General features: G+C 40.1%; 2 protein-coding genes and 1 long non-coding RNA gene across 3 annotated transcripts in view; 2 read left to right on the top strand and 1 right to left on the bottom strand.

Annotated features, from left to right (window-relative positions):
• The first annotated feature begins 5540 nt into the window (after positions 1-5540).
• On the top strand, positions 5541-15435 carry SNRPB2 (small nuclear ribonucleoprotein polypeptide B2). The gene is made up of 7 exons (XM_084775248.1): positions 5541-5767; positions 7555-7643; positions 8006-8178; positions 11861-12001; positions 13180-13230; positions 14549-14637; positions 15061-15435. Exons 2-7 carry the CDS (start codon positions 7580-7582, stop codon positions 15218-15220), a joined length of 678 nt encoding a protein of 225 aa, XP_084631374.1. The 5' UTR covers positions 5541-5767; positions 7555-7579; the 3' UTR covers positions 15221-15435.
• The window catches only part of LOC311593880, a 71824-nt gene continuing 55779 nt past the window's right edge, over positions 7661-23705 (bottom strand). Inside the window, exon 3 of the long non-coding RNA XR_014777854.1 lies at positions 7661-7759. This is a non-coding gene — a long non-coding RNA (uncharacterized lncRNA). The remainder of the gene's footprint in view (positions 7760-23705) is intronic.
• Positions 20277-21745, top strand: OTOR (otoraplin; the record flags this gene model as incomplete). The annotated part of the gene is made up of 3 exons (XM_084774207.1): positions 20277-20398; positions 20704-20843; positions 21704-21745. Exons 1-3 carry the CDS (start codon positions 20284-20286, stop codon positions 21743-21745), a joined length of 297 nt encoding a protein of 98 aa, XP_084630333.1. The 5' UTR covers positions 20277-20283.

Here is a 23705-nt window from a genome sequence, read left to right as displayed (position 1 = left end):
TCCCCTCTTTGTTCACACCAGAGGAGGTCACCACGTAGCTGCAGCCAGGTTAAATGTCCCTTCTTAGAAGGTCACCTGGAATTCTTCATGCAAATAAGGCATATCCCAGCACCTTAGTCCCTGCTAATGATATATGCTCACCCAGAAAGCCTCCACCCACTCCCCAAAGGTTTAAACAGCCTTTGTTTCCCCCAGGTAAAGGAGCTGCTTGAGGAAGCCTGCTTTGGTTCTTCCTGCCTCCCACTTCCTCCCCTCAGGACCAGCCAGCTGGTTAACCTGCAGACTGCACAGGGAAGGGCTGGGAGCATGTGGAGCCGAATGGCATAACTGAGTAGTTTATAAAGACTAAAAATGTACTCAGCTCACTCTTTCAGAGGCCAGGAGTCCAGAACATGACATGAGCATCTGGTGAGGACTTTCTTGTTACAGCACAGCACGGTAGAGGGCAACGCACAGTGAAACACATCATGTGTGCCAGAGAGAGTCCCTGTTACAGCAAACACTCTCCAGATAGCCCTTTAACCCGCTGTGGCAGTGCGAGTGAGGAGGAATGAAGGTGGTCCCCATTACATGAAGAGCTTGTAGAAACCCTGTTTGAGTTATATAATGTATATTGCTAAATGATTATTTCTTAGCGATATTAACAGTGCAAGCCGTGATGAGTTGGGCTGTGGAAGCATAAACAAACATCTCCCAAATGACAATGAATTGTTTCTGGTATTACGTTACATGGCCAGTTCGAACTGGTGATGGAGGGTAGAGGTGAAGGGTCGCTCTCCAATCATTACAGGTACTCAGACACCTAAGACAGACAAAAGTTTCATCTTGGGATATGTTGTCAAGACAACAGAGGCAAAAAATAGAGCAGTTGGTAAACTCTGTCCCGACTCGCAGTGCTTCTGCCTTGGCCCTTACTGTCTTGTTCTAGGTTCACTGGTCTGTTACTACTGTATCCTCATAGTCTTACACTCATTATCTGAAGAAACTGCACAGAGATGCCAGGCTTTCAAAGTGCAGAGTGTAGCAAGCATCTTCTATAAGCGTGGTGTAAGACAAGAATTGGAATTTTTAAATTTATTTTTTATTTTATTTTTATTTATTTATTTATTTATTTATTTATTGCACAGTGTTAGTGATCACCATAATTTGGAAAGTAATAGGGACTCTTAAATGCAATCACTTGGTGAAATGGATCAAAACTTCTAGACTTCTGTTCAATATTTATTTTCAATTGTCCACTGAAAGGCATTTAAATAAAGAAAATAAGGTAACTAGTTCAGTGTTTGAAATGAACCGTTGTTATATGTTTATATAAGAAGGTGGATGCTATGGTTTTTCACTCCACAAGTCTCATGTAGAAATTTGGTTCTCTGTGAAGCAGTATTGTGATCTGGGTCCCTTGTGAAAAGACTGTGCACCAAGAGCTCTCTGGATTAGTCCACTAGTGAGTCAACGGGCATCCTGGTTATGTAGCTACTGTCTGTCTCTCTGTCTGTCACTCTGTCTTTCTCTCTATTTCTTTTTCTCTGTCTGTCTCTGTCTCTGTGTGTCTTTGTCCCTGCTTCCCACTTGTAAATAAAATTTAAGCTTTCTGCTATTGCTCGAGCACCATGCCTGCCTGCTGCCATGCTCTCTGCTGTGATTATCATGGACTCTAACCATGGGGAACCAAAAGCTTGGTTTCAAATTTACTTGGTCCTGGTTGGTCATGGTTTCAAATCACTACAATGGGTAAATGGGTTCTCTTGAGAGTGGCCCTTCGGTATCAGGGACAGGGACGCCTTCTGGCATACATCTTCTGCTTTACCATGTGTTGCCCTCTGCCATGTTGTGACGTAACAAGACAGCCATCACCAGATGCTGATAAGATGCTCATGGCCTGCCTGGACTCCCTGCCTCTGAAATAGTGAGCTAAATAAATTTCTATTCTGTATAAGCTACTCAATTTTAGATATTTTGTTACAGCAGCAGAATGTGTGCTGAGACACTAGTATTCTTATAGCTAGCTAGTATGCAGTGCTGTGATAATCCACTGCATATTTTTAAGATGAGAACTTTTGTCTGAGTATCCAAAATACAGTAAAGTACTAGAAGCATCAGCATGCCCTAGGTGATTATTGTCAAACCTTCTCATGCCCTATTCCTTTTTTTGGAGGGGGGTTGTTTTGTTTTGTTTTGTTTGTTTGTTTGAGACAGGGTTTCTCTGTGTAGCCTTGACTGTCCTGGACTCACTTTGTAGACCAAGCTGACCTCGAACTCACAGCAACCCCCTTGCCTCTGCCTCCTGAGTCCTATTCTAATGTCACTGAATCAGAATTTTTTTTTTTTTAGCAAAAACTCAAGCCAACTGCATACATGTTAACATTTGAGGAGCACTGGATTTCGACATCTGTACTGTGCTCATGAAATCATCTTACATCATGCTTGAAATTAGACAGTTGGAGATCAGTCAACGTTTTAAAAATGGAGTTTTTTAAAAACTTAGATTTCAACTAGCTATAGGACCTAAGAATCCCAAATAATTTACCATGATGAATCATAGGAGAAACACAGCTAACCATAGTTATGAATTTTGTTCTGTGTTTGAGATGAGTGCTCATTCACAGTAGCCTGGCTGCCATGGAGGTTGCTATGCAGACCAAACTGGCCATGAACTTACAGATTTCCATCTGTCTCTACTTCCAGAATGCTTGAATTAAAGGCGTGCGCCTCCACTTAAATATTTTATCAGCACATCATTTAGTTGATTACCCAGGTCTTCTGAACTGCTAGTCTCCAAGGGAATTCAGTGATGTTACTTTTACGACTTCTGTGAAGATAGACACTATCATAAAATGTACAAACTACATGTCTCACAAAAACAGAGCCACAACATGTCCTTGACTCTCTTTGGGCTGATTTTCAGAGCTCCAGATTTAAAAAACAAAACAAAAAACTAATAGTTGTTTCTAAACTTTATGGAATACATATGTTATCATTGTCTACCTAAGGTCCCACCCAATCCAGGGAGAGGGAATTATTCTGATATACATAAATGACACTGCATTGTAGCATAAACATAGCATTACATATAAGTAATAGCCATTTCTGACATTCATTCATTTATTCATTTGTCTTCAAAAGTAAGAATATGATTATGAAGAATATAAAAAGTAAGATTGAATTGCAAGGAAAGAAAATTAATTGCACAATTGATTTCTTCTCTGAATGGAGAACAAAGCTTGCTTTTTAGTAAAATTTAGCTGACCATAATTTTAACCAACTGAGGAAAAGTAAACTTGATTTGGTGCTCAACAAAAATGCTTAGACTTGTTTAATGCTTTTTGTGAAAATAATTCATTCTACATAAAATTTTTATATAATTACCACCTGTAGGGAGGAAAAAAGATGCAAACAAGTTGCCATACATTTTCTGGTTCTATCTAGCATAAATAAGACAAAATATATCCAGTATAGTTTTACGGTGCCTTTTCCTTTAAGCACGTTCCTTTCCCTAAGTCACTGCTGCAAGATACTGGAAAACATTTAATGAGAAACATAAAACATGTGCAGATAAAGTAGGGAAATATATGTGTATTGAGAGCCACTAAGAGACAGTGCAGTCACCATCTTTATAATTTAGATGTCTTGACAGAGTTTTATTCCCAACTGGTTATAGTAATTTTTCTGCTGCCCAGAAAATAAGCAAATTTTATCGTTAGTAGATGCATGAAGCTTGTACATGATGGTTGTAATGCGCCTCTGGGTTTAGCTTGATAAAAACCTGTTTCGCTGGAAAGTAAATCTTGTTGCCTAACAGAAATATGAGTCTAAACTGAACAGAACTCTGGGGAAACGTATGTTCTCTCCTATTAGGTTTTAAGATGTGAGTTTTTAGAAATATTTTTTTAAATTCCTAGTTTGACCACCAAGAGATCAGAGTTTTATAGAAGACTTGTTTGTAATGTATCCAAGTTCTTTTACACTACAGGTATATGTGATTTCAGTTTGGGTGCTCATAACCCCCACTACTTTGGATATAGAGTCAAGTTACAAGATTTCTTAAAGAATGAGGAAAACACCTTTCCCTTCATTCCCTACCAGACTGAATTTCAATTCTTATTTTCACAGTCACTCAGGAAACTGTTAACGACCCATTCAGAAAAGCCCAGAATGATTGCTCATGCATCTGAAAATGTGCTGGCTCTTTACAGATGAACCTGGAAAAGATCACAGGACCATTGCTGTCGAATTGTCATGGGACAATTTCCTCCTTGCAATGTAAACTGTATAGGAGCTGTGGTTCAAGTTTTGATAACATAAGTCTGTAGTCTCTTTAAATCATTTCATTTTCTGGGTGATTTTCTTCCCAGGTGGAGTGTCTTTATGTGTTTATAAATGTTCTTTTTAAAAATAGCTATGAACTCTTGGAAAGATCAATTTATATAACACAGTCAGGTTATAGCTTATTTTAGGAAAAGCATTTGAGCTGCTCTCATTATCACCAAGCACAGATAATTAACTGCTCAGATGTGTGTGTTAATGGGTAGGGCACCTTCTTGTTGCTTAGAAATTATTTTATATTTACTTGATGTTCTTTTGTTAGGAATATACTCAATATTCTTTTTACAAAACAGACTGGTTTCTATATCTATATAATTAAAAAGTGCTTTTTGTGGTTGTTTAACATTATTCCTTACACTCACAGAATCTTCATTGGATATTACACTTCCTTTATTATGGCCTAATTTTCACCCAATTTTATGCAGTCAGTCAATCCATATTTATTGAGTATCAGTCACTCTCCTAACTACTTCAGTAAACAGAAGAGACAAAACCACTACCCTCAAAACCTATTTCCATGCTGCAACTTCAAGTGATTTTAGAAAGAAAGAAAGAAAGAAAGAGAGAGAGAGAAAGAGAGAGGGGGAGAAAGAAAGAAAGAAAGAGAAAGAAAGAAAGAAGAAAAACCCAGGCATTTTGTAAAGAAAGGAGATAGTGCGACGGTGGGAGGGAGTTAATGGTTTTTTTATTTTTTATTTTTAATTATTTTTTATTTTTTGGTTTTTCGAGACAGGGTCTCTCTGTGTAGCCTTGGCTGTCCTAGACTCACTTTATAGCCCAGGCTGGCCTCAAACTCACAGCGATCCTCCTGCCTCTGTCTCCCGAGTGTTGGGATTTCAAGGAGTTCACCACGCCCAGTGAGTTAATGGTTTCTAAGTGCATTTAGGTATATGATATTTATTTGATTGAATATCCCCAAAACATGGTCAGAGAACCCCAAACACTAATTCCCTTTGCTCTTGCCTCAAAGACTGGGCTGCAATTAAGATGTAATCTATAGAGTGCTGGAGTACTTTTTCAGACTCTCAGAAATCTGAGATTGACTTCAGGGAGTAACAATGGCCGTTGTAAAGCTGGTTTGACTACTTGTCCCTGAAGACTGGCTTCTGTAGAATTGTATCACATCATAAAATTGGGACGCTTCAAAGTGGCGGTAAGAGAGAGAGTCCTCTTCCTTTCTCTACTGTGACTTCACAGCTTGGCTTCCATATTCTAATTTTTTCTCATCCAGTTCTCTCTTTCCACAGTAACCACCCTGAGCACTCTTCGGGAATGCGCATGCGCAAGAGCATTCTGCCGCAGGCTTCTGGAGCAGGAAGATATCGATTGACTCGGCGCTCGGCTTCTCGACTTATCTGCGTTCGATTGAGGAGTGTAGCCATCCTCTTCCGGCTGCCGGGCGGCTCTTCCGGCTCTGGCTTCAAGCGGACGGCGCAGGCTTCAGGTGCGTCTGTCGTGGTCTTCCTTGCTCTCGCTGGTCTCGGGGTTTGGCTAGGTCCGCTCAGTCGGAACCGAGCCTGGTAGGGCGAAGGCGCCCTCGGCTGCGCGGTCCCGGCTCGGCGGACGTTGGGGATGGAAGGGCTGGCGGGTCGAGTCCTGGCGACCCATCCTGTTCTCTGCGGGATAGTTGGATTTTTAAGGCGGATGGGCCCCTCGTGTTGGGCAGATCGGCCGGTGTGTGGAGAGGCTCTAGCTGACGCGTAGGGATTGGCCCGGGATAAAGAATTTTCTCGCTTGGGGATATTTACAGTTCACTGTGCATAGACCCCCATCCCGTCCCGCAGTCATTTGGATTTGGGGTGCCCTCGCACTGTCTTAGCCCGGAGGAGCTTCTGCCAGAGTCTCTGCTCTGGGCCCCCTCTTCCTGAGACTTCAGCCCTTCTCTGTGTGCCCGTTTAGGGAAGCAAGCGTTTGATGAACGTTACAATCATCTGTTACCTGTGTAGTGCACGCCCTCCCTTAAGTCATCCTGTGATGTTCCGCGCAGTTTGTTGTGTCACCCTAAGATACTTGTAGTCTTCAAATTGAAGTAGCCATCGATAATAAATAGTAACTTCAGGTGCTTGCTGATGCAGACCGTTTGATAGCTGTCTCACATAATCTTCTGGGCTGCATTTTATAGGTGCTGTTACCATCCATAAATTATAGCTGAGGACTTAAGACATTAAGTAACTTGCCCCTCAGCGAAGCAGGTTATAAAAGCATGGTCAGATTTGTTTGTTTTTTGTTTTTCTGAGACAGGATTTCTTTGTGTAACCTTCCTAGGCTATCCTGGACTCTATTTGTAGACCAGGGTAATCAGCTTAACAGAGATCTGCCTGCCTCTGCTTCCCTTAATGCTACGATTAAAGGCATCCACCAACATGCTGCTCTCATAGACAGAATCTAAATCTGGAATTTATTGGTATCTGAGCTCTGAACTGTCATTCCAGATCTTTAGAGAGAATCCCAAGGTCAAGTTATACATGCATATTTAACATGTTACATATATTTATATATTATAATCATATATACACACACACACACACATACATACAAGAAATAGGTTTGAGTGCTGTCGAGATGGCTCGCTCAGCTGGTAAAGGTTTTTTTTTTTTTTTTTTTTGCCAACTTTGAACACTTTGAGTTCATTCCTTGAGACCCGGACTAGTAGGATAACCTGCCCTTGAAAGGTTCTCTGCCCTCACCGTACATGATGCCACTCCTGAACACACACACACACACTTAAATAGGTTTGTGAAAGCATATGTGTAATTTGTATTACTTTTCTATTACAATGATTTTTTAAAAACTAATGTGTTTACTGTTTTTTTTTCTACAAAATGCTTAAACCATTTCACTGAAAGAAAGTTCCAGTGAATATGATCAAAGTACATGGTCTGACATTCTCAAAGAATTAGTAAATATACCTTTAAAAAGTTACTTCATTGTGTAGATAAAAAGACAGTATCATTTAAATGTGCAGAGGAGTAAAAAGTATAACCTTGAATATGTTTCCAAATCTACCTGTGTATTGGTAGTCTACCAGGTTTTGATCTTGAGAACTAATTTCCATTTGTCTAAAAAAGATGGCTGCAGGAGCTAGGGAGGAATTAATGTCTACTTTCTGCTGACATTTTCTGACATCTAGGATAGAAAAATAATTTAACAGCTAAAAGTTCTTGTCTTTGTCACATACCTGTATGATTTAACTCTCCTTGTTAATAACAGATTATTTGTTATTTCTTTTAGGCTCTTTGAAGGGTTTTACCCAAACATGGATATTAGACCAAATCACACGATTTATATAAACAATATGAATGACAAAATTAAAAAAGAAGGTATGTTCTTTTAAAATTACCTGTTCATAACTACAATGCGTGTATTTATCCGTGTCTTCAGAATGGGTCTCGGTGTCTCATCTCGTTGTCTGTCTTGGTGTTCATCATGGCTCATCCTATTTGTACACAACGTGAAGGATTGTTAGTATAAGAATATGCAGGATTGAAGTGCTTTGAATTGTTTTTACTCATAAATGATTTCCAATAACTATTTAGATTGGGTAGCAAATGGGAACAGTGTGGTGTGTTTTTGTCAAGTCACTATAAATAAATGAATGGTAGACGTGGTCATTGTATTGTTATTTTATGAAGAACTTAATCATAGCTTCATTCACAAAATGTTTTCCTTCTTATTTGTACAGAATTGAAGAGATCTCTGTATGCCCTGTTTTCCCAGTTTGGACACGTGGTAGATATCGTGGCTTTGAAGACCATGAAAATGAGGGGGCAGGCTTTTGTTATATTTAAGGAACTGGGCTCATCCACAAATGCTTTGAGACAATTGCAAGGATTTCCGTTTTATGGTAAACCTATGGTGAGCTAATCCTATTATTTCTGCTTTAATCACTATTATTGAGTGGCAGAGTCAGTTTTTAAGTAAGGACTTAATACTAGGATGTTGCTTTCTTGTTTTGTTTATTTAGAGATTTCTTTTTTATTAATATAGGTATTTTGTTCTAAGAAAGAGTCTCTGGTAGCTTAGGCTTGTTGTGTAGCTAGTGCTAATTCTCCAGAGTCTATCCCCTAAGTGCTGAGATGGTAGGTTGGACTACCACATAGGCCTTTACAGGCATTTTTGAATAAAAATACACAATTAGAGCTGAATTAACTATTATTTATTCTAGTTAAAATGAACAAAACTAAATATGTTAAAACTTGTATCACTGAAAACTAAGATGGCAACACAGACAAGATTCTCAAAGATATTATAAGTTACGGTAGGCAGAATGGTACATGCGTGGATTCTCAGCTCTTGGGAGTGGAGGCAGGCGCGTCAGGAGTTCAAGGATAACCCCTGGCTTCGTGGGTCTCCTCTCAAAGAATCCAGTGGCAGGGGCTGGTGGAGAGGGCTGAGGCCCTGTGTGTAAGTCTTAGTATAGAGGACTGAGAAGTGTTGAGCAAACATCTTAAGTGTGCGTACATACACTGTACCTACAGTATGGATTCTCACTGCCTTTCTGCTGGGATTGGAAAGTCATGGGAGAGCCAAGGCCTGTGCTCTAGAGGATCTGAGTCCTCATTCGGGATCTGTCATTAGCAGATTCTATACCTCAGTTCACTTTACCATCACTTAAAATACAAGCAAGTTGAATCTCTGGTTTAATCTTGGGATCAGCAGAAACTAAACGAATACATATTTCAGGCTTTTGGACCACATAACGTTTCTGATACTATTGTTTCAGTTGTGTGTTTTTAACCTATTAAAACTGTGTGAAGTAATTGTTAATTCATAGGCTGTACAAAAACAGGTCTTGATTTGGATTTGGCCGAAGGCTGTAGTACATGCCTAGCCCTGCCTGTCATGGAGAAGGACTGGGCATGAGGCTGATCTTGTTAACTTAGGGTGTAGTCCTGTAGCCACTGGCACTGAGTCTCACACCCAGGGCCTTATGCCCCTGCACCAACCTCTCCCGCTTGATTCTTTGAGACCCATGTAGCCTGGGGTAGCGTTGAGCTCCTGAGCCTCTGGCCTCCACTCCCAGGAGCTCAGAATCCATGCATCTACCACTATGCCTACCTCAACTTCTGATATCTTTAAGAATCTTGTCTGTGCTGCCCTCTTAGTTTTCAGTGATAAAAATCATAACATACTTTAGTGCTTGGATGCTAATAACATCTAGGATTGTCATGATTCTTATGTGCTAGGAGGGAACATACTTTCTCATGTGACCAGGTAGTAGGGTTGTAGGCCTCACTAGCCGGTGTTCCTGTGTTGTAGCTCTTCTCTTACATAGCAAGAAAAGCAGTGAAAGCCGTGTGTGCACAGGTGAATGGATGTGGATGTGCTCTACTACACTGTTCCCGAGTTTCAGAAGTTGAAGTGTTGCTTACTGTGAAGAATTTACATAATCGAGACCTCATGTGCTTGCAGCATTAGGCTTCTCTAGGCAGTGTGGCTGGATGGAAGTGGCAAGTGGGTATGTGTCTGCTTAACGGGATAAAGGAAGGAGGAAATATTTGCTGAGTTTGGCAGTAGCCTCATCTTGCCAACTCATATATTGAAAATGAGCGAAGACTTGCCATTGGTCCAGCTTCACACTGAAGGTATTTGAAAGTCTGTCTCTGACTGCCCCAAGGACGGTTGGCAGGAGCTGCCAGGTCTCCAGCATCTGGACAGGATGAATAAGATGCTTTGAGCTGCCTTGCTTATATTTAAGCGCTTTGAAGTTAGATCAGAAGTGAGCAGAATCTGTTTCAACTTCTAACTTGGAACAAAATGACCTCAGTAAAGTAGAACTGCTGTCTGAAGGCCTCTTGTCATGAGCCTTTTGGAATAAATGTACATCTTGTTCTTTGCTGTCTTTAAGAGATGATATATATAATTTTTTTTTTTATTTTTATGGGTATTTGGACCAGGGTTTCTTTGTAATGGCACTTTGGGGTCTTTACTATTCACCATGGTGTCTGGCAGAATCCCTGTTCTCTACCTACTAAAAGCTGGAAGCATCTCGGGTAGCAGTGTCTGTCAGTAGTGCCAAGTGTCCTGGGCAGCACATTATATCCTAGTAAGAGCTACTGTTGAGATCAGATGCTTTCTTAGATGGCTGTGCCACCATAAGGGCAGACAGAGCAGGTGTACAAGATCTGTTCAGGTCAGGGCCAATTGAAGACCTAAGAGAACTGAATTCTTCTAAGTGGTCTCGTGTATTGGACCATGATGGCGAGGTTAGCAGAGCTGCTTGGTGTCTGCTTCAGTAGAATAGTCTACACTGGCCAGGCCCAGCCTAGGCTTCTGAGCGGGGCTTGCTATCCTGCTTCCCCTGGTGTAGTCTTTACTAGCTGAAGGAGGGGGAAGAATCCCTTAGGGTTTTAAGAGATCCTTGGCTTCTAATTCACCTCATCAAAACGCTCCCTCTCCTCTTCAGACCAAGAGATCCTTGGGCTAGCAATACTTTGTAGGCTTCTTGTGTTTTGATGTTATCAGAGAAATGTTGACTCTGAGCGCTAGTGATGCTTTTGGCTGAACTGAAATTGCAGCTTGCAGAGTTGCACCCTAGGTAACTGTACAAATCATTGGCAGAAATATTTGGCCGTTGATTTCATCAGTGATAAACTTATCAAAATGGCAAACTTAGACTGTGTAAGCCCCACTCCTCAAAGCTGGCCACCATTCCTTTGTGCTTGCTAAAAGCATAAAATCTAAAGTCTTACCTAGACCTGCTGTGTCAAAATCTACATGTTTAGAGGCTCTCTGGCTATTGGATTGTGCACTCTACTTGATAAAGCCCTAGTGTAGGCCAGGGTTTTTGACTGCTCGCTGTTCTCAGCTGACTTCCATCTTGCTGGCTTTGTCTGGAATAGGCACACCAAGGCCAGACATGGCAGCTGGTGTCTCCTTTTCTGTTTCCTCTCAAGCCACATTTAAGTTATTGATTTTTTTTAAAGATAGAATCAAAGAGAAATCATTTACAGACGAGTATTTTAGTCACAGTAAATAACAAATACCATGATATATTTCACAGCTTATTGACATATATTGGGCTTTTGTGAGTCATTGATAAGGTTTTGTAGTTATTAAATCAGAAGAAGCAGTAATGAAGTCTGCCTAGTTGCTTTCTGTTGTTTTTATGATCATGCTGGGAACTGAACTTGGGACTTCATATGTGATAGGTGAGCACTCTTCTCCTTGGCTATCTCTTTACCTTTTATTTTGAAACATTCTAAGTTTTTCAGATTGGCCTTGAAATTGTTCTGTAGCCCAGGCAGGCTTCGGATGTGTGATAGTCTTGGTTTGGCCTCCTGAGTGGCTAAAGTTACAAGTCTGAGCCACCCAGCCCAACTTCGTTTGTCCTTTAGTAAAGGCAGTTGAGTGTAGTTTGCTTTATTGTGAATCATAGGCCGCTACTTATTTCCACTAATTTATTTCTATGATTTCTTTAGAGATGTGTTTAAAATTAGTTTGCAGTGTATTCATGTACTGGGATTTAAAAGGCTGACAATTATTGTAAACAACCTTCCATAAAGTGAAGTAATTTGTTTTCCTATAATTAAAACAGAGAATTCAGTATGCAAAAACAGATTCTGATATAATATCTAAAATGCGTGGCACTTTTGCCGACAAGGAAAAGAAAAAGGAAAAGAAGAAAGCTAAAACCATGGAACAGGCTGCAGCAGCTGCAAACAAAAAGCCTGGTCAGGTGAGACAGCAAAGTTCACAGATTGTGTGTGTGTGTGTGTGTGTGTGTGTGTGTGTGTGTGTGTACACACTTACATGAGACATTGCCCTGGGGAGTGTGTTACACATGGGTATGTTTAAAGGTGAAGCTAGAATAACTAAACTCTAAAATTCTAGTGTTTATTTATGCAACAATTTATAATATCAGCCTTTGCACATGGAGGTTTTTAGTAAACAGTGTTACTCTGATTCACCTACCATCTTTTTTGGACTATAAGACACACCCAGTTTTTAGAGCAGTAAAACAAGAAAAACAGTAAAAACAGCAATCAGACCATAAGGTGCACCCTAATCCCCCCCACCCCTACTTTTGGGGAGAAAATGTGCATCTTATGGTCTAAAAAATATGGTACTGTTTAAGACATCTTTCTATAAGACATACCTATTGGCATTTTTCTTAAATTTGGTCTATAAATTGTACATAATCTCATCATCATGAATTTCCTACTCAGAGGTTCTTTAAACAATTCAAGAGACAGCATTTGAAATCTCTAATAAAAGTGAATTTATCAAAAAAGAAATGTAGTTAATTCTGGGTTTAAAATGATTTAAATCAATTTGACTCAGTAGAATGCTTATATGGAGTTGTTTTTAAAAGCAGGACATAAGACTGTTCCTTTCCCCCACTTTTTAAGTTATTTATTTATTTAAATTTATGTGTTTATTTATTTATTTTATGAGATAGGTCTCAGCTCAACAGCCTAGATGGAGTCTGTCATCACACGAGTAGTGGCACTTTTGGCTCAGCCTCACAGCATACTTGGTCTCCCCATCATTTAAAGTTTAAATATAAAAGCAGAGCATGGTGGTAAATGCCTTTAATCCTAGTTCTCAGGAGGAGAGACAGGTAGTCTAGTCTACAAAGCTGGTTCCAGGATAGCTGAGCCACATAGTAAAAACTGTCTCAAAAAAAAAAAAAGCTCAAATGTTAAGTTTTACGATGTATTCTATAGAGTTGAGAGATAGACATTTCAGAAATAACTGACAAACTAAGTAAATTGTTAGGATGTAGGATTTTAAAGTAAAATGGAATAAAGTGTCTTACAGTTTGTTTTATGTTGTGTTTATATTATAAATAACAGTTGCTTTTTACCAGAGCTAAAATTTAACCATTTCTTAATCTCAATTTCTTTTTTGTAGGGAACACCAAATTCAGCTAATGCTCAAGGAAACGCAGCACCAAACCCTCAGGTAATACTTTCCTCTAAAGGGTGCCTTAAGATCATAAAAATTACAGCAACGTAAAATAGTATGCATGTCTGCAAAAGCAAGTAATTCCACTTGCAAGGCATAAAAGAAACTCACTCTTCAAAACATTTAAGTTTCCCTAAGACAAGAACACAAAACCTGCCCTGATTCCTTGTTTGCCATGAATTGATGACAAGCTCAAACCGGCAGAGTGTGGGGCTGAGAGAAGGCTTTTGTGGGCACAGGGCACAAGTCAGCACTTGACAGACGTGTGGTGAGAGTGCCTTGGGAGGGATGCTTCTACCCCGGGCGCTGATGCACTGTCACGTTGGCAGCGGGAGTTACAGTTAGTGTTGCTGCCACTTCCCCAGTGCAGTCTCCTTTTCTAGGTTTCCTGCTTTGAGTATAGTCTAAATTACAGGACTGGCACGATCCACATCTCTGTATCACCAAGAAAGGGGTAATATTAGAGTTAGGTGCTTTTGATTTTCTTCTTCTCCTTTGTTGCTGGGGATTGAACTCTGGGCCTGCTCTGTGTTGGCAGGGGCTGTGTCAGCTGCCCAGCACCCCTCACATGCACTGAGACGGTCCTGATGCAGTCCTCCTTTCTCAGCCTCCCCAGTGCTGAGATACCTGACCTTTACATTTTCTTGTCATCTTTTTTTCTATTCTTTTAACTCTTTCAGAACTTGTAGTCAGTTTACAAATGGTTATTTTGTCCACCTAATTCTCTGTCTTGAGTTGTTCACAAATTGCTTTTTACACTATCTTTTCTGTCCATGATACTAGCAAGCAGACAGTGTCTTCTTATATATAAATCCTTTATCTACTCCCTGCTTTAGATAAGTAAATGGAATATATACCAGTCACTGTGTGCATGTGTGCACTGGAACAGAGTAAATGTCGCAGGCTGTGGTCCTCAATAGGACCAGTGTTTGAATTCCAAACTTCCTCATGTTCTGGTAGTAAACTGTGATGCTCAGGAGTCAGGGGTTGGAGTGTTAGCTGAGTAGTCTGACCAGCTAAGGATGCCAATGCTGCTTCCTTTGGGCGCTTCATCTATAAATACTGTTTTCACAGAATCACAACCTTCCAGATGTGAGGTGTCCTAACTTGAATGTTGGCTTGCCCTGCCGTTAGGTTTCTGGCTGTATCTCTGGTGTCATTGTTTTCAGGTTTTGTTTTTGTGTGTTCAGGTTTCACAGGCCCATAAATGCTGCAATGTAGCTCTCTGGGGATGAGGTTTTCATGCTGCTTAGAACCAAATATCTCGCAGTGCAGTTTCTATCCTCAAGCTGACTTTGCCTTTTGTTTCCAACAGGTCCCTGATTACCCTCCAAACTATATCCTATTCCTAAATAACTTACCAGAAGAGACGAATGAGATGATGCTATCCATGTTGTTCAATCAGTAAGTCTTTTGTTTTCTCACTAAGCAGCTGTGTTTGTCGGAGTCTCCAGCAGGACAGATAGCACTCCTATACACGGAGTTCATTGTCACCCACAGCAGCAGTTCCCGGCAGGGTCATTGATTTAGTCTGAGATTAATCATGGATTGAAGCCGGCCTCCCTGCTTAGCAAATAAGGAGTTGTATTTCTCTGTGAGAGTTACTCTAATAGATGGGTAAAACAGGGAACTAACCTTTGACATAATGACAGCAGTGGAGTTAGCATGAACTCTTGCTGCCCTTTCATGGTAAAATTGTATGTCCAGTGCCTCCATCCTATTTGGGATTCTTGGTTGGATGTGATTAGTTTTCCTAGACCAATAGCAGGAAGTGACTCAATTTATGTATACGTTTGCCTGCATTTTTTGCTTTTGTTTTTTTTCTAGATTCCCTGGTTTCAAGGAAGTTCGCTTGGTACCCGGGAGACATGACATTGCATTTGTGGAATTTGAAAATGATGGGCAGGCTGGAGCGGCCAGAGATGCTCTACAAGGGTTTAAGATAACACCATCCCATGCCATGAAGATCACCTATGCCAAGAAATAACACTTGGAATGCCAGTTTTGAAGGACTTGGTGTTATTTATAGTGTTTGTTTTGATCACATTCTGTCAAGTCATTTTAACTGGTTGGAGGTGAGACTGAAGTTTGCAAGAGAAAAGCACCTAAGTTTTTTTTTTTTTTGTATTGTTTTAGTTTTGGTGAACTATGAACAAAAAAGCCTTAATTTTGTACAATAAACATGTATTTGTATTCTGTGTACTTAGCATTGTTTGCTAGTCTTTTGTCCTACCATCAAACACTTATTTCAGTATAGAGCACATCTGAAAGTATGTAAAACTCCATAGTGGAGGGTTTTGTTATTTTGGAGTAGCAAATGATACAGATACTAATGAAACCATCTTTAGAAATTGGCTATTTTTCAAATACAGCACACAATGAAAAATATTTTTGATATTCTTGTTTTAGCATTTCCTTAAAACTCCTTTAGAACTTAGAATTTATCTTGTGTGCCTACAAAAAGATCATTTTTAGATTTAGGTAGAGACTTTATTACTCATAAACGTATTAAGAAGGGATAAGCAAAAAATTGTTCCTAAGGAGGCTGGAGAGATGGCTCAGTGGTTAAGGGTACCAGCTGCTCTTCCAGAGGTCATGAGTTCAATTCCCAGCAACCACAAGATGGCTCACAACCATCTGTAATGTGATCTGATGCCCTCTTCTAGACTGTAGGTGTACATTCAGGCAGAGCACTGTATACATAATAAGTAAATCTTAAAATAAAATAAAATTTTTCCTAAAACTGTATCAAAGACTTATTTTTTTCCAAATGAAAGTAAAATTTACCCGAATAGCAGAACTGTTAAGACATAAGTGGTTGTGTAGGGCTGAAGTGTGTGGGATAAGGGAATGTTGTAAACCAACTGTGGCGGTAACATGATTGTGTACAGTTGCCCAAATTCAGCAGATCCATCAATAAAATAGGCAGATTTTACTGTGACCTTTATTCTGTGTTGGATGCAGCAATTTGTAACACCCTTGGATAGTTTGGGTATTAGGAACAAAATGCTTGTGAACATACAGGTAGATGTTCACATGTGTCAGATTTTGAACAAAAGGATACATCTAATTTTAATAATTTCCATTTTACATGAAAGTTGCAGAAATAGTACATAGAACTTATAGTACTTTCAGACAACACAGTAATGGCAGTTTTGAATCTATGGAGAGTGTGCTCCTCTGTTTCCTGTTACCTTGAGGCTTTTTTGTGTATTTTTCCTCTTTAATATCGTGAGTCTGTGATGACAAATGTTACATTCAGGCAGGATTAGACTAAACAGATGCTCAGTAGAAAAACTATCTTAGTATAAGCAATTGAAAAATGAGGACAAGAAAAAATGCAGACCCATACTTTTGATATATAGTCAATGTTATTACATCTTAAACGATATTCTGCCCTCTTACTATAGCTTAAGGTAGAACAGGTTATTCTGCTCTGAAGAACTGAGAGAGATAGCAGATGGTTGTTTCCTGGAGGACAGGAACGAAGAGAGACTGTGTGGCTCAGGATGGCCAGGAGACTCACTGTTGGGTTGAGTAATGGCAGGCTGGACCCAGAGAATTTGTTAACAGTCTTGTTAACAGTTTTTGTTTTTGTTTTGTTTTGCTGGTGAGCTAGCTAGCTGCAAGTAACCTGTGAACCTGTGGATCTGAACATCACAGGATCACTCACCAGTATCTATGGTCTTGGCATAATCAATGTTTGCATTTTCCTACAGATGCTTTTAGGCCCTTGGATTAAAGGAAGAAAAACAAGTAAAACAAAACCCACCCTACCAATCCGTTTTCTAAGGTTTCTAATTCACGCTCTCCTTGATGGGAAGCAGGAAAAATGGTTGAAAACTCTTGTAATTTGACATTGATAAGAGGTGGTAGCAGTGGCTCATAGTTCCCTTGGATGACCTGGGGATAGACTGGTCAGCAAAGGGCACTTTAGCCACCATGGGCTTTTTATCATCTCTAATAAAGATACTGAATAAAAGAGTCTTGGGAATCAGGCCAACTGTATACAGGGTCCTCCCTGGAAAACAACACATACATACTCTAAAAACCCTTATACTCACACAAACAAAACACTACGACTCCATTACACACATGTGCATGTACTCATCTATGCCAAGCAAGAAAACTTTATTATGCTAGGTATATTTTGCACTACCAACTTACGCCTTGGAAAGTAATTCCACATAAAACTGCTTAATAATTTAAATTCTTGTCCCTCATAGTGGGTCTCTGAAGCCACATGGTCAGCCAAGTTGGAGAGGCAGGCTGACAGGATCTCACCTCACCAGAGAAATGCGCATCCCAATCACCCTGTAAAAAGCAGCTAGATACAGTCTATCTCTCATGGTAAATGATAAACTCTTTGGACCAAAGCTTCTTGTTATTCAGTGCTAGATTCTACATGGCTAAAGCAGAAGTTAGCACACAGTATCTGCTCCTCAAATCTTTACTAAACAGATGGAACTGTGTACTGAGGACTTCTAAAATGTTCCTGAAAGGGTTTTTCAGTGTAAGCGTATCAGCAATAGGGAGCTTAGGGAATACCAGAGTCATACCACACAACAAACCACACACAAGAGATTTATTGGAAAGAAACAGAATGGCCACTGCCTCTGGGCAGGAACAGAGAGCAGTGGGCTAGGCTGAAAGGGTGGGATTTCTGGGGTTTGGAGCACACACAGTGAGCTCATGAGGAAGTACAGCATGGCCATTAAGTATTGCTTGGCCATTAACCCTGAGTCACAGAGGTAAGAATTTCCAAGGCCCAGGTTCAGGGACAGGCCAAGGACAGGGTGATTTTCCACTGGCTTGTTACCTTACAGTTCCTCTTTCTATGGTCTAGACTAACTCAAGAGCAGTAAAGAGCAGTAACTGTCTTACTAAGGGTTTTCCTGCTGTGAAGACACACTATGACCACGGGGACTCTTTAATTGGGGCTGGCTTACAGTTCACAGATTTAGTCCATTATCATCACGGTGGGAAGCATGGTGGCCGGCAGGTGTTTTCACTGAAACCACCAGATCAACAAACCTCAAGTTTCACCCTCTTCTCTGTGAGCAATCATGGCATTTGCAGACTAAAATAATTCTTAGAGGAAGTTACTACAGTTTTGATTTTGAATATCTCTAAAGAAAAAAAAAAGCCCTACATGTTTAATGTGTGCTCCCAAGATGGGTGCAATTGGGAGGAGGTAGAGTGCTTGAGAGGCGAGGCCAACTCGGGTATGTATGTCCCTGGGAGTGAACCAAAGGGGATTGCAGAACCGCACTGGCTGTTTTTTCCACACCTTCCTTCCATTTCCATCAGATAAGTGGTGTTCTCTGCTACTGTCCTCATAAAGCCAAATCAATAGGCAGTGATCATGGACTGGAACCTAAACCTGTAACCCAAAATAAATAAATTTTTTCCTTATGAGTTGATTGTCTCAGGCATGTGTTATAGTGAGGGAAAGTTATCGTACACTGGAATAAAGAAGGAATTGTGCCCATTTCTTCACTCATCTATCTCTTGCTTCCATGTTAGTAGGATCTGGTTGTGATGTTAACTAGTGTATTATATAATCCACCAGTGGCTTGGACCAAACATGACTTCTAAGAAGCCTACCATAAAAATTTTGAATGGCTAAGAAACACTTAAAGAAATGCCCAACAGCCCTAGTCATTAGAGAAATGCAAATTAAAACGACTCTGAGATTCCATCTTAGACCTAACAGAATGGCTAAGATCTAAAATTCAAGTGATAGCACATGCTGGCAAGCATGTGGAGAAAGGGGAACACTCCTCCTAGACCCCCTGCTCAGATGTAGTAGACAGGCAGCACAGTTTCCATAGGTCTCATAGTACGGGGAGTAGGGGCTGCTTCTGATGTGGACTCTGGTGCCCACTAATTGATCACTTCTTCCCCCTGGTGGTGCAGCCTTACTAGGAAACAGAAGAAGAAGATACAGGCAGTCCAGATGATATTTGATATGCTAAGGTTGGATGTTGTGGGAGAAGGGCTTCCCCTTTCTGAGGAGTGGGTGGAGGGAGGGAAATGGGTACCCTTAGGTGACGAGTTAGGGATCTACAATGAGGATGTAAAGTGAACAAATTAAAAAGTTTTTTAAAGGAATAAAGTATAAAATACCAAAATGATAATAATCATAAGTGGTATGCAGCCAATTTTGTTAAAAACGATTTCTTTATAGTATATAATTATATTTACATATACAAATAATAAAAATATATCATGTAAATACATTTACATATATTATGCAAATCTAGAATTTTATTATTTTGACTTACTAAAAATAAAATTTGCACTCAAGACATTTTTTTCTTTTAAAAATGTATATGTGTGTGTGTGTGTGTGTGTGTGTGTGTGTGTGTGTGTTTGTTTACACATGTGTAGATGTATGTGTTCCTCGGAAGACCTGAAGTTCATGTTGGGTATGTTCCTCAATTTTTCTCCACTTCATTTACAGAGGTTCTTGCTGAAGCCAGAGCTTGTTGATTCCAGCTCCTCTGGCTAGCCAGCTTGCCTCAAGGATGCCTTGTGCCTGTCCCTGCACAGGGCCACCATGCCTGTTCAGTTTTTATGTGAGTTCTGGGCTTTATTCTTCACACTTGCACAGTAAGTCCACTGAACCGTCTCCCCAGCCTCCATTTTTACACCTTGAGCAGATTCTACAATCAATACACGCTTGCTTATAAACTGAAAGACTAAGGGGAATAAAACAGAAGAGCAAACAGTGGTTGGCCTTTCCGCAGTCCCCTCAACAGTGTTTTGCTGGTGGGCACCACAAGGCATGGCACATGTAGCTTTAACCATGGTGCTTCATTTGTGTGGAACACAGACATGGAGTTTGACTTTCTCTCTCTGGAAAATGAAATGCTAAAAAGCCTCTGGGATCCAGGAGCACACATTATGAAGGGGGTGGCGTGGGGAGAGGAGTGGGGGGATGTGGCCCCTTCCTATTGGCTGGCTATGTACCCAGAGATTTGGCTTTCAAATAAAAGAACCACCGGAGCCAGGCAGAGAGGGCTAGCTGAAGCGCAGAGAAGGAAGATGGCAAGAGCATTGATTCTTCTGCTCGGGGGCCTCGCGGCTCTGCGCGCTGGGCGTGGAGTATTTATGGATAAACTTTCTTCTAAGAAGTTGTGTGCAGACGAGGAGTGTGTCTGTAAGGCGTTGTTAACGGTTTGGTTTCCATTATCTTCCAATCATATCATTGAAAATATATCCGGCAGAAAGCCAGACTGCACTTTGTAGTGAATCTAAAATGTGCTTGTGTTCTCAGCGCTGTGTCTCGTGGTGTGTTTGGTGTCTAACTGTCAAGCATTCACTCGCCTAAGATTTTGTTGCAGTTTTGAATCTTCTGCCTTTCTCTCTCTCTCTCTCTCTCCTCTGTTTGAAATCTCCTTTCCTACTTCGCCTATATGCTTTGCCTTTTTACTTCTAGTCACATAATTTTTTTCTTCCTTCCAGATACTATTTCTCTGGCTAGAGCACAGGAAGATTACAATGCCCCCGACTGTAGGTTCATCAATGTCAAGAAAGGGCAGCAGATCTACGTTTATTCCAAGCTGATAAAGGAAAACGGAGCTGGAGAATTTTGGGCTGGCAGTGTAAGACGAGATTATATCTATATCTATATCTATATCTATATCTATATCTATATCTATATCTATCTATCTATCTATATCTATCTATCTATATCTGTACATATGTATATATATCTTGTGTGGCTCTTAACTTTTCCTGGCTTTCCTATCTTCAAACCATTTATTGTCTAATAGTAGCTATCATTTTCTGTTAGTGCATAAAAAAATTGAAGGAAAGTCAAAATAATGTTTTGATCAGCAAAAACACATGCATAGAAGTTGAGTCCCCCTTCAAAAAATATCTGAGAAGATTTGCCAAGGGTTGTGTGTCAGTGGTCAGTGTAAATGAGAATGCTCCTTTAGGAAAAATTAGCACCCTCTTTCATTCTGCAAGAGCTGCTTTCTTGAGCTAAAATGTACCCACAAACTAAGCAGAGCCCAGGGAGGGATGGAGCACGGTTGATGTCAACCAGAAGATACAGTCTATAACACTGAAGGATTCAAACAGGATACACTCAGCGAACGTCGATTTGAATTGTTAAGACATGGGGCGTATACATTCTTTAAAATGACTGCCTATTTGCTTTAATTTTTTTCACTGACTTTGTTTTTTTTTTTTTTTTTAAGATCCCAGAAGGTTTCAGGCAAGTCATGCGGTTATAGAAAGGGAAGCAATGTTGAAGTAGTCAGGCCAGGCAGCCCTGCCCCCAAAGCACAGACTCAGAATTCCCCATGCTGCCAGGGAGTTTCAGATTTGCTCTGAATTCCCTGGAATGCACATCAGAAGGGAAGCGCTGGCTCATGTGATTTTAATTACAAGGAAAGGAGTTTTTCAACACCCCAGATATCAGCTTTGTCCTGACGCTGCTGTTTTGGGCACACAGGTTTACAGTGAGCACAAGGATGAGATGGGAATTGTGCCATAAAAGGCACCAACAGTGACTTTTATGAAATGGTGACATGACATGTTGACTATGAGGTTAGCACACTTTCTTCACACACTGTAATCACTTTATATGAGTTGATTTTTCTTTAAATGTTTCAACTTTTGAAAACTATTTTACCTTTATCAGGAATATAATTGAGCAGTGAAATTGTATATTGAAGATGTACAACTTGACGTTTTGATGTATACATATGCTGTAAAATGATCATCCTGTCCAGGTTGATTTATAATTCACACCTGCCACCTCATATATTAAACGTGTGTGTGTGTGTGTGTGTGTGTGTGTGTGTGTGTGTGTGTGTGTCATAATGGAGACTAATAGCATGTTTCAAGTATACAACACGGTACTCCTGTTTTAAATATAAGCTTTCCTGGAAGGCATCTGTGTCAAAGAGACAGGAACTAAAAAAAATTACCAAGCTGTTCTTCCTGATGGTTTTATGAAAGGTAGATTTATTAATGAAAGGTAGATTGAAGAAAAGAATACCACTTGTTTTTGAGAAGATCAAAACAGCCTAGAAAATTCTTTGAGTCTTATCTTTATGGCAGACAGACTCCATGTATGCACGAAATAAAATCCCAGGCTTCCCACTGCCCTCCGGCTCTGTAAACTGTGGCAGAGAAAAAAGGAAAATCATTTGTGAGACAGTTATTTTGAAGTGAGTTTCCCAAGCCGACTGCTTTGCTTCAAACATAGCCCAGCACCACAGACACGGCTCACTTGGCATCGCTTCATAGCTCTGAGCTCGCTCCAGCTGTCAAGCAACTGTAACCCAGAGGTGTATGTTAAAGACCTTTGTTTCAAGTAGTATTTGACTTAAAGTGATAATTGTTTAAAATCCTTAGGTTTCTCACCTGGACTTATCATAAATCCAAATTTAAGTCTTATTTTTAAATTAAAAACCTACACCTGCTCTTTCAGGACACTCCCTGAAAGTTCAATCTCTTTTTTTTTTCTCTCTCTCTCTTCTCTTCAGGATATTGACTTTTTCTGTGAATGAGAAATTAATTAAAACTTCAGATAAAATAAAAAACATCAATGATGAAGAGAAGAAGTGGAAGTAAACACCTGTGTATCTGTACCTTTCTGGCTATATTTGGTGGCAGGAGTTTGGATCTTGAAGGTTCTAACATGTGGAAATTGTCAACTCAGTTTTGTTTTCTGTTGCCCGGGTCTTCCCACAGGCACTACAACCTGCTGTGTGACTCGCAGATGTCACTTATAATGAAAGACTTATTTTTCAGCGAGGAGAATTTTCATCTACGGTGATGCACATACAAGGTGTTTTATTTGTAGTTATTTCTAAGTGGCCACTCTTCCTGGTTCTGACTCCATGTACGTAAGCTTGGTGAGTTATAGGTCTGACTTTTGGACTCTGGCCATTTGAAGTCTTAATACTATATTTGTCAGGATAGGCTGGTATTGTTATTATTTATATTTGATACCCTTGGATGTAAAGATGTTAAGTATAAAAAAAGCTTTTGGACTCATACATATTTGAACTATGCCTCTGCATTTTTATATTTAAAATGTTTAACATGTTATTTCAGTAGAGGCAACATTACATTCGAAACTTCCAATTTATGTTTCCTCAAATTTAAATAAGTCTGTGTTTTTGCACTGTGGCTGATGGTGCTAGGGGTGGGGCAATCTTTGTAACAGTTTTCCTTTCACTCTGTTAACCTGTCTGGCTCTTTTTCGAGCTTTGAGTTATCAAAAGAGGCAGCCAGGAACCAAGTCTGAAGACTTTTTCCTCTACTCTGTTTCTACTTTTGTTTCTTCTTTCCACCCACATTCCTCTGCACAAGTGTAACGAATTAAGAGCTTTCCTTGGAATGTTACCAGGGAGCCAGGGGGGCTGCTTTTATAAGTGAAAAATAGAAATTCCTGATGCCTGTCACACCAAAGACCAGAGAACAGAAATGAGAACTGAGTCTTT

This window comes from Acomys minous (assembly GCF_964271855.1).
Source record: "Acomys minous genome assembly, chromosome: 3".
Lineage (NCBI taxonomy): Eukaryota > Metazoa > Chordata > Mammalia > Rodentia > Muridae > Acomys > Acomys minous.
Note: the sequence above shows the minus strand (reverse complement) of the source record. Positions and strands in the feature narration are given on the sequence as shown.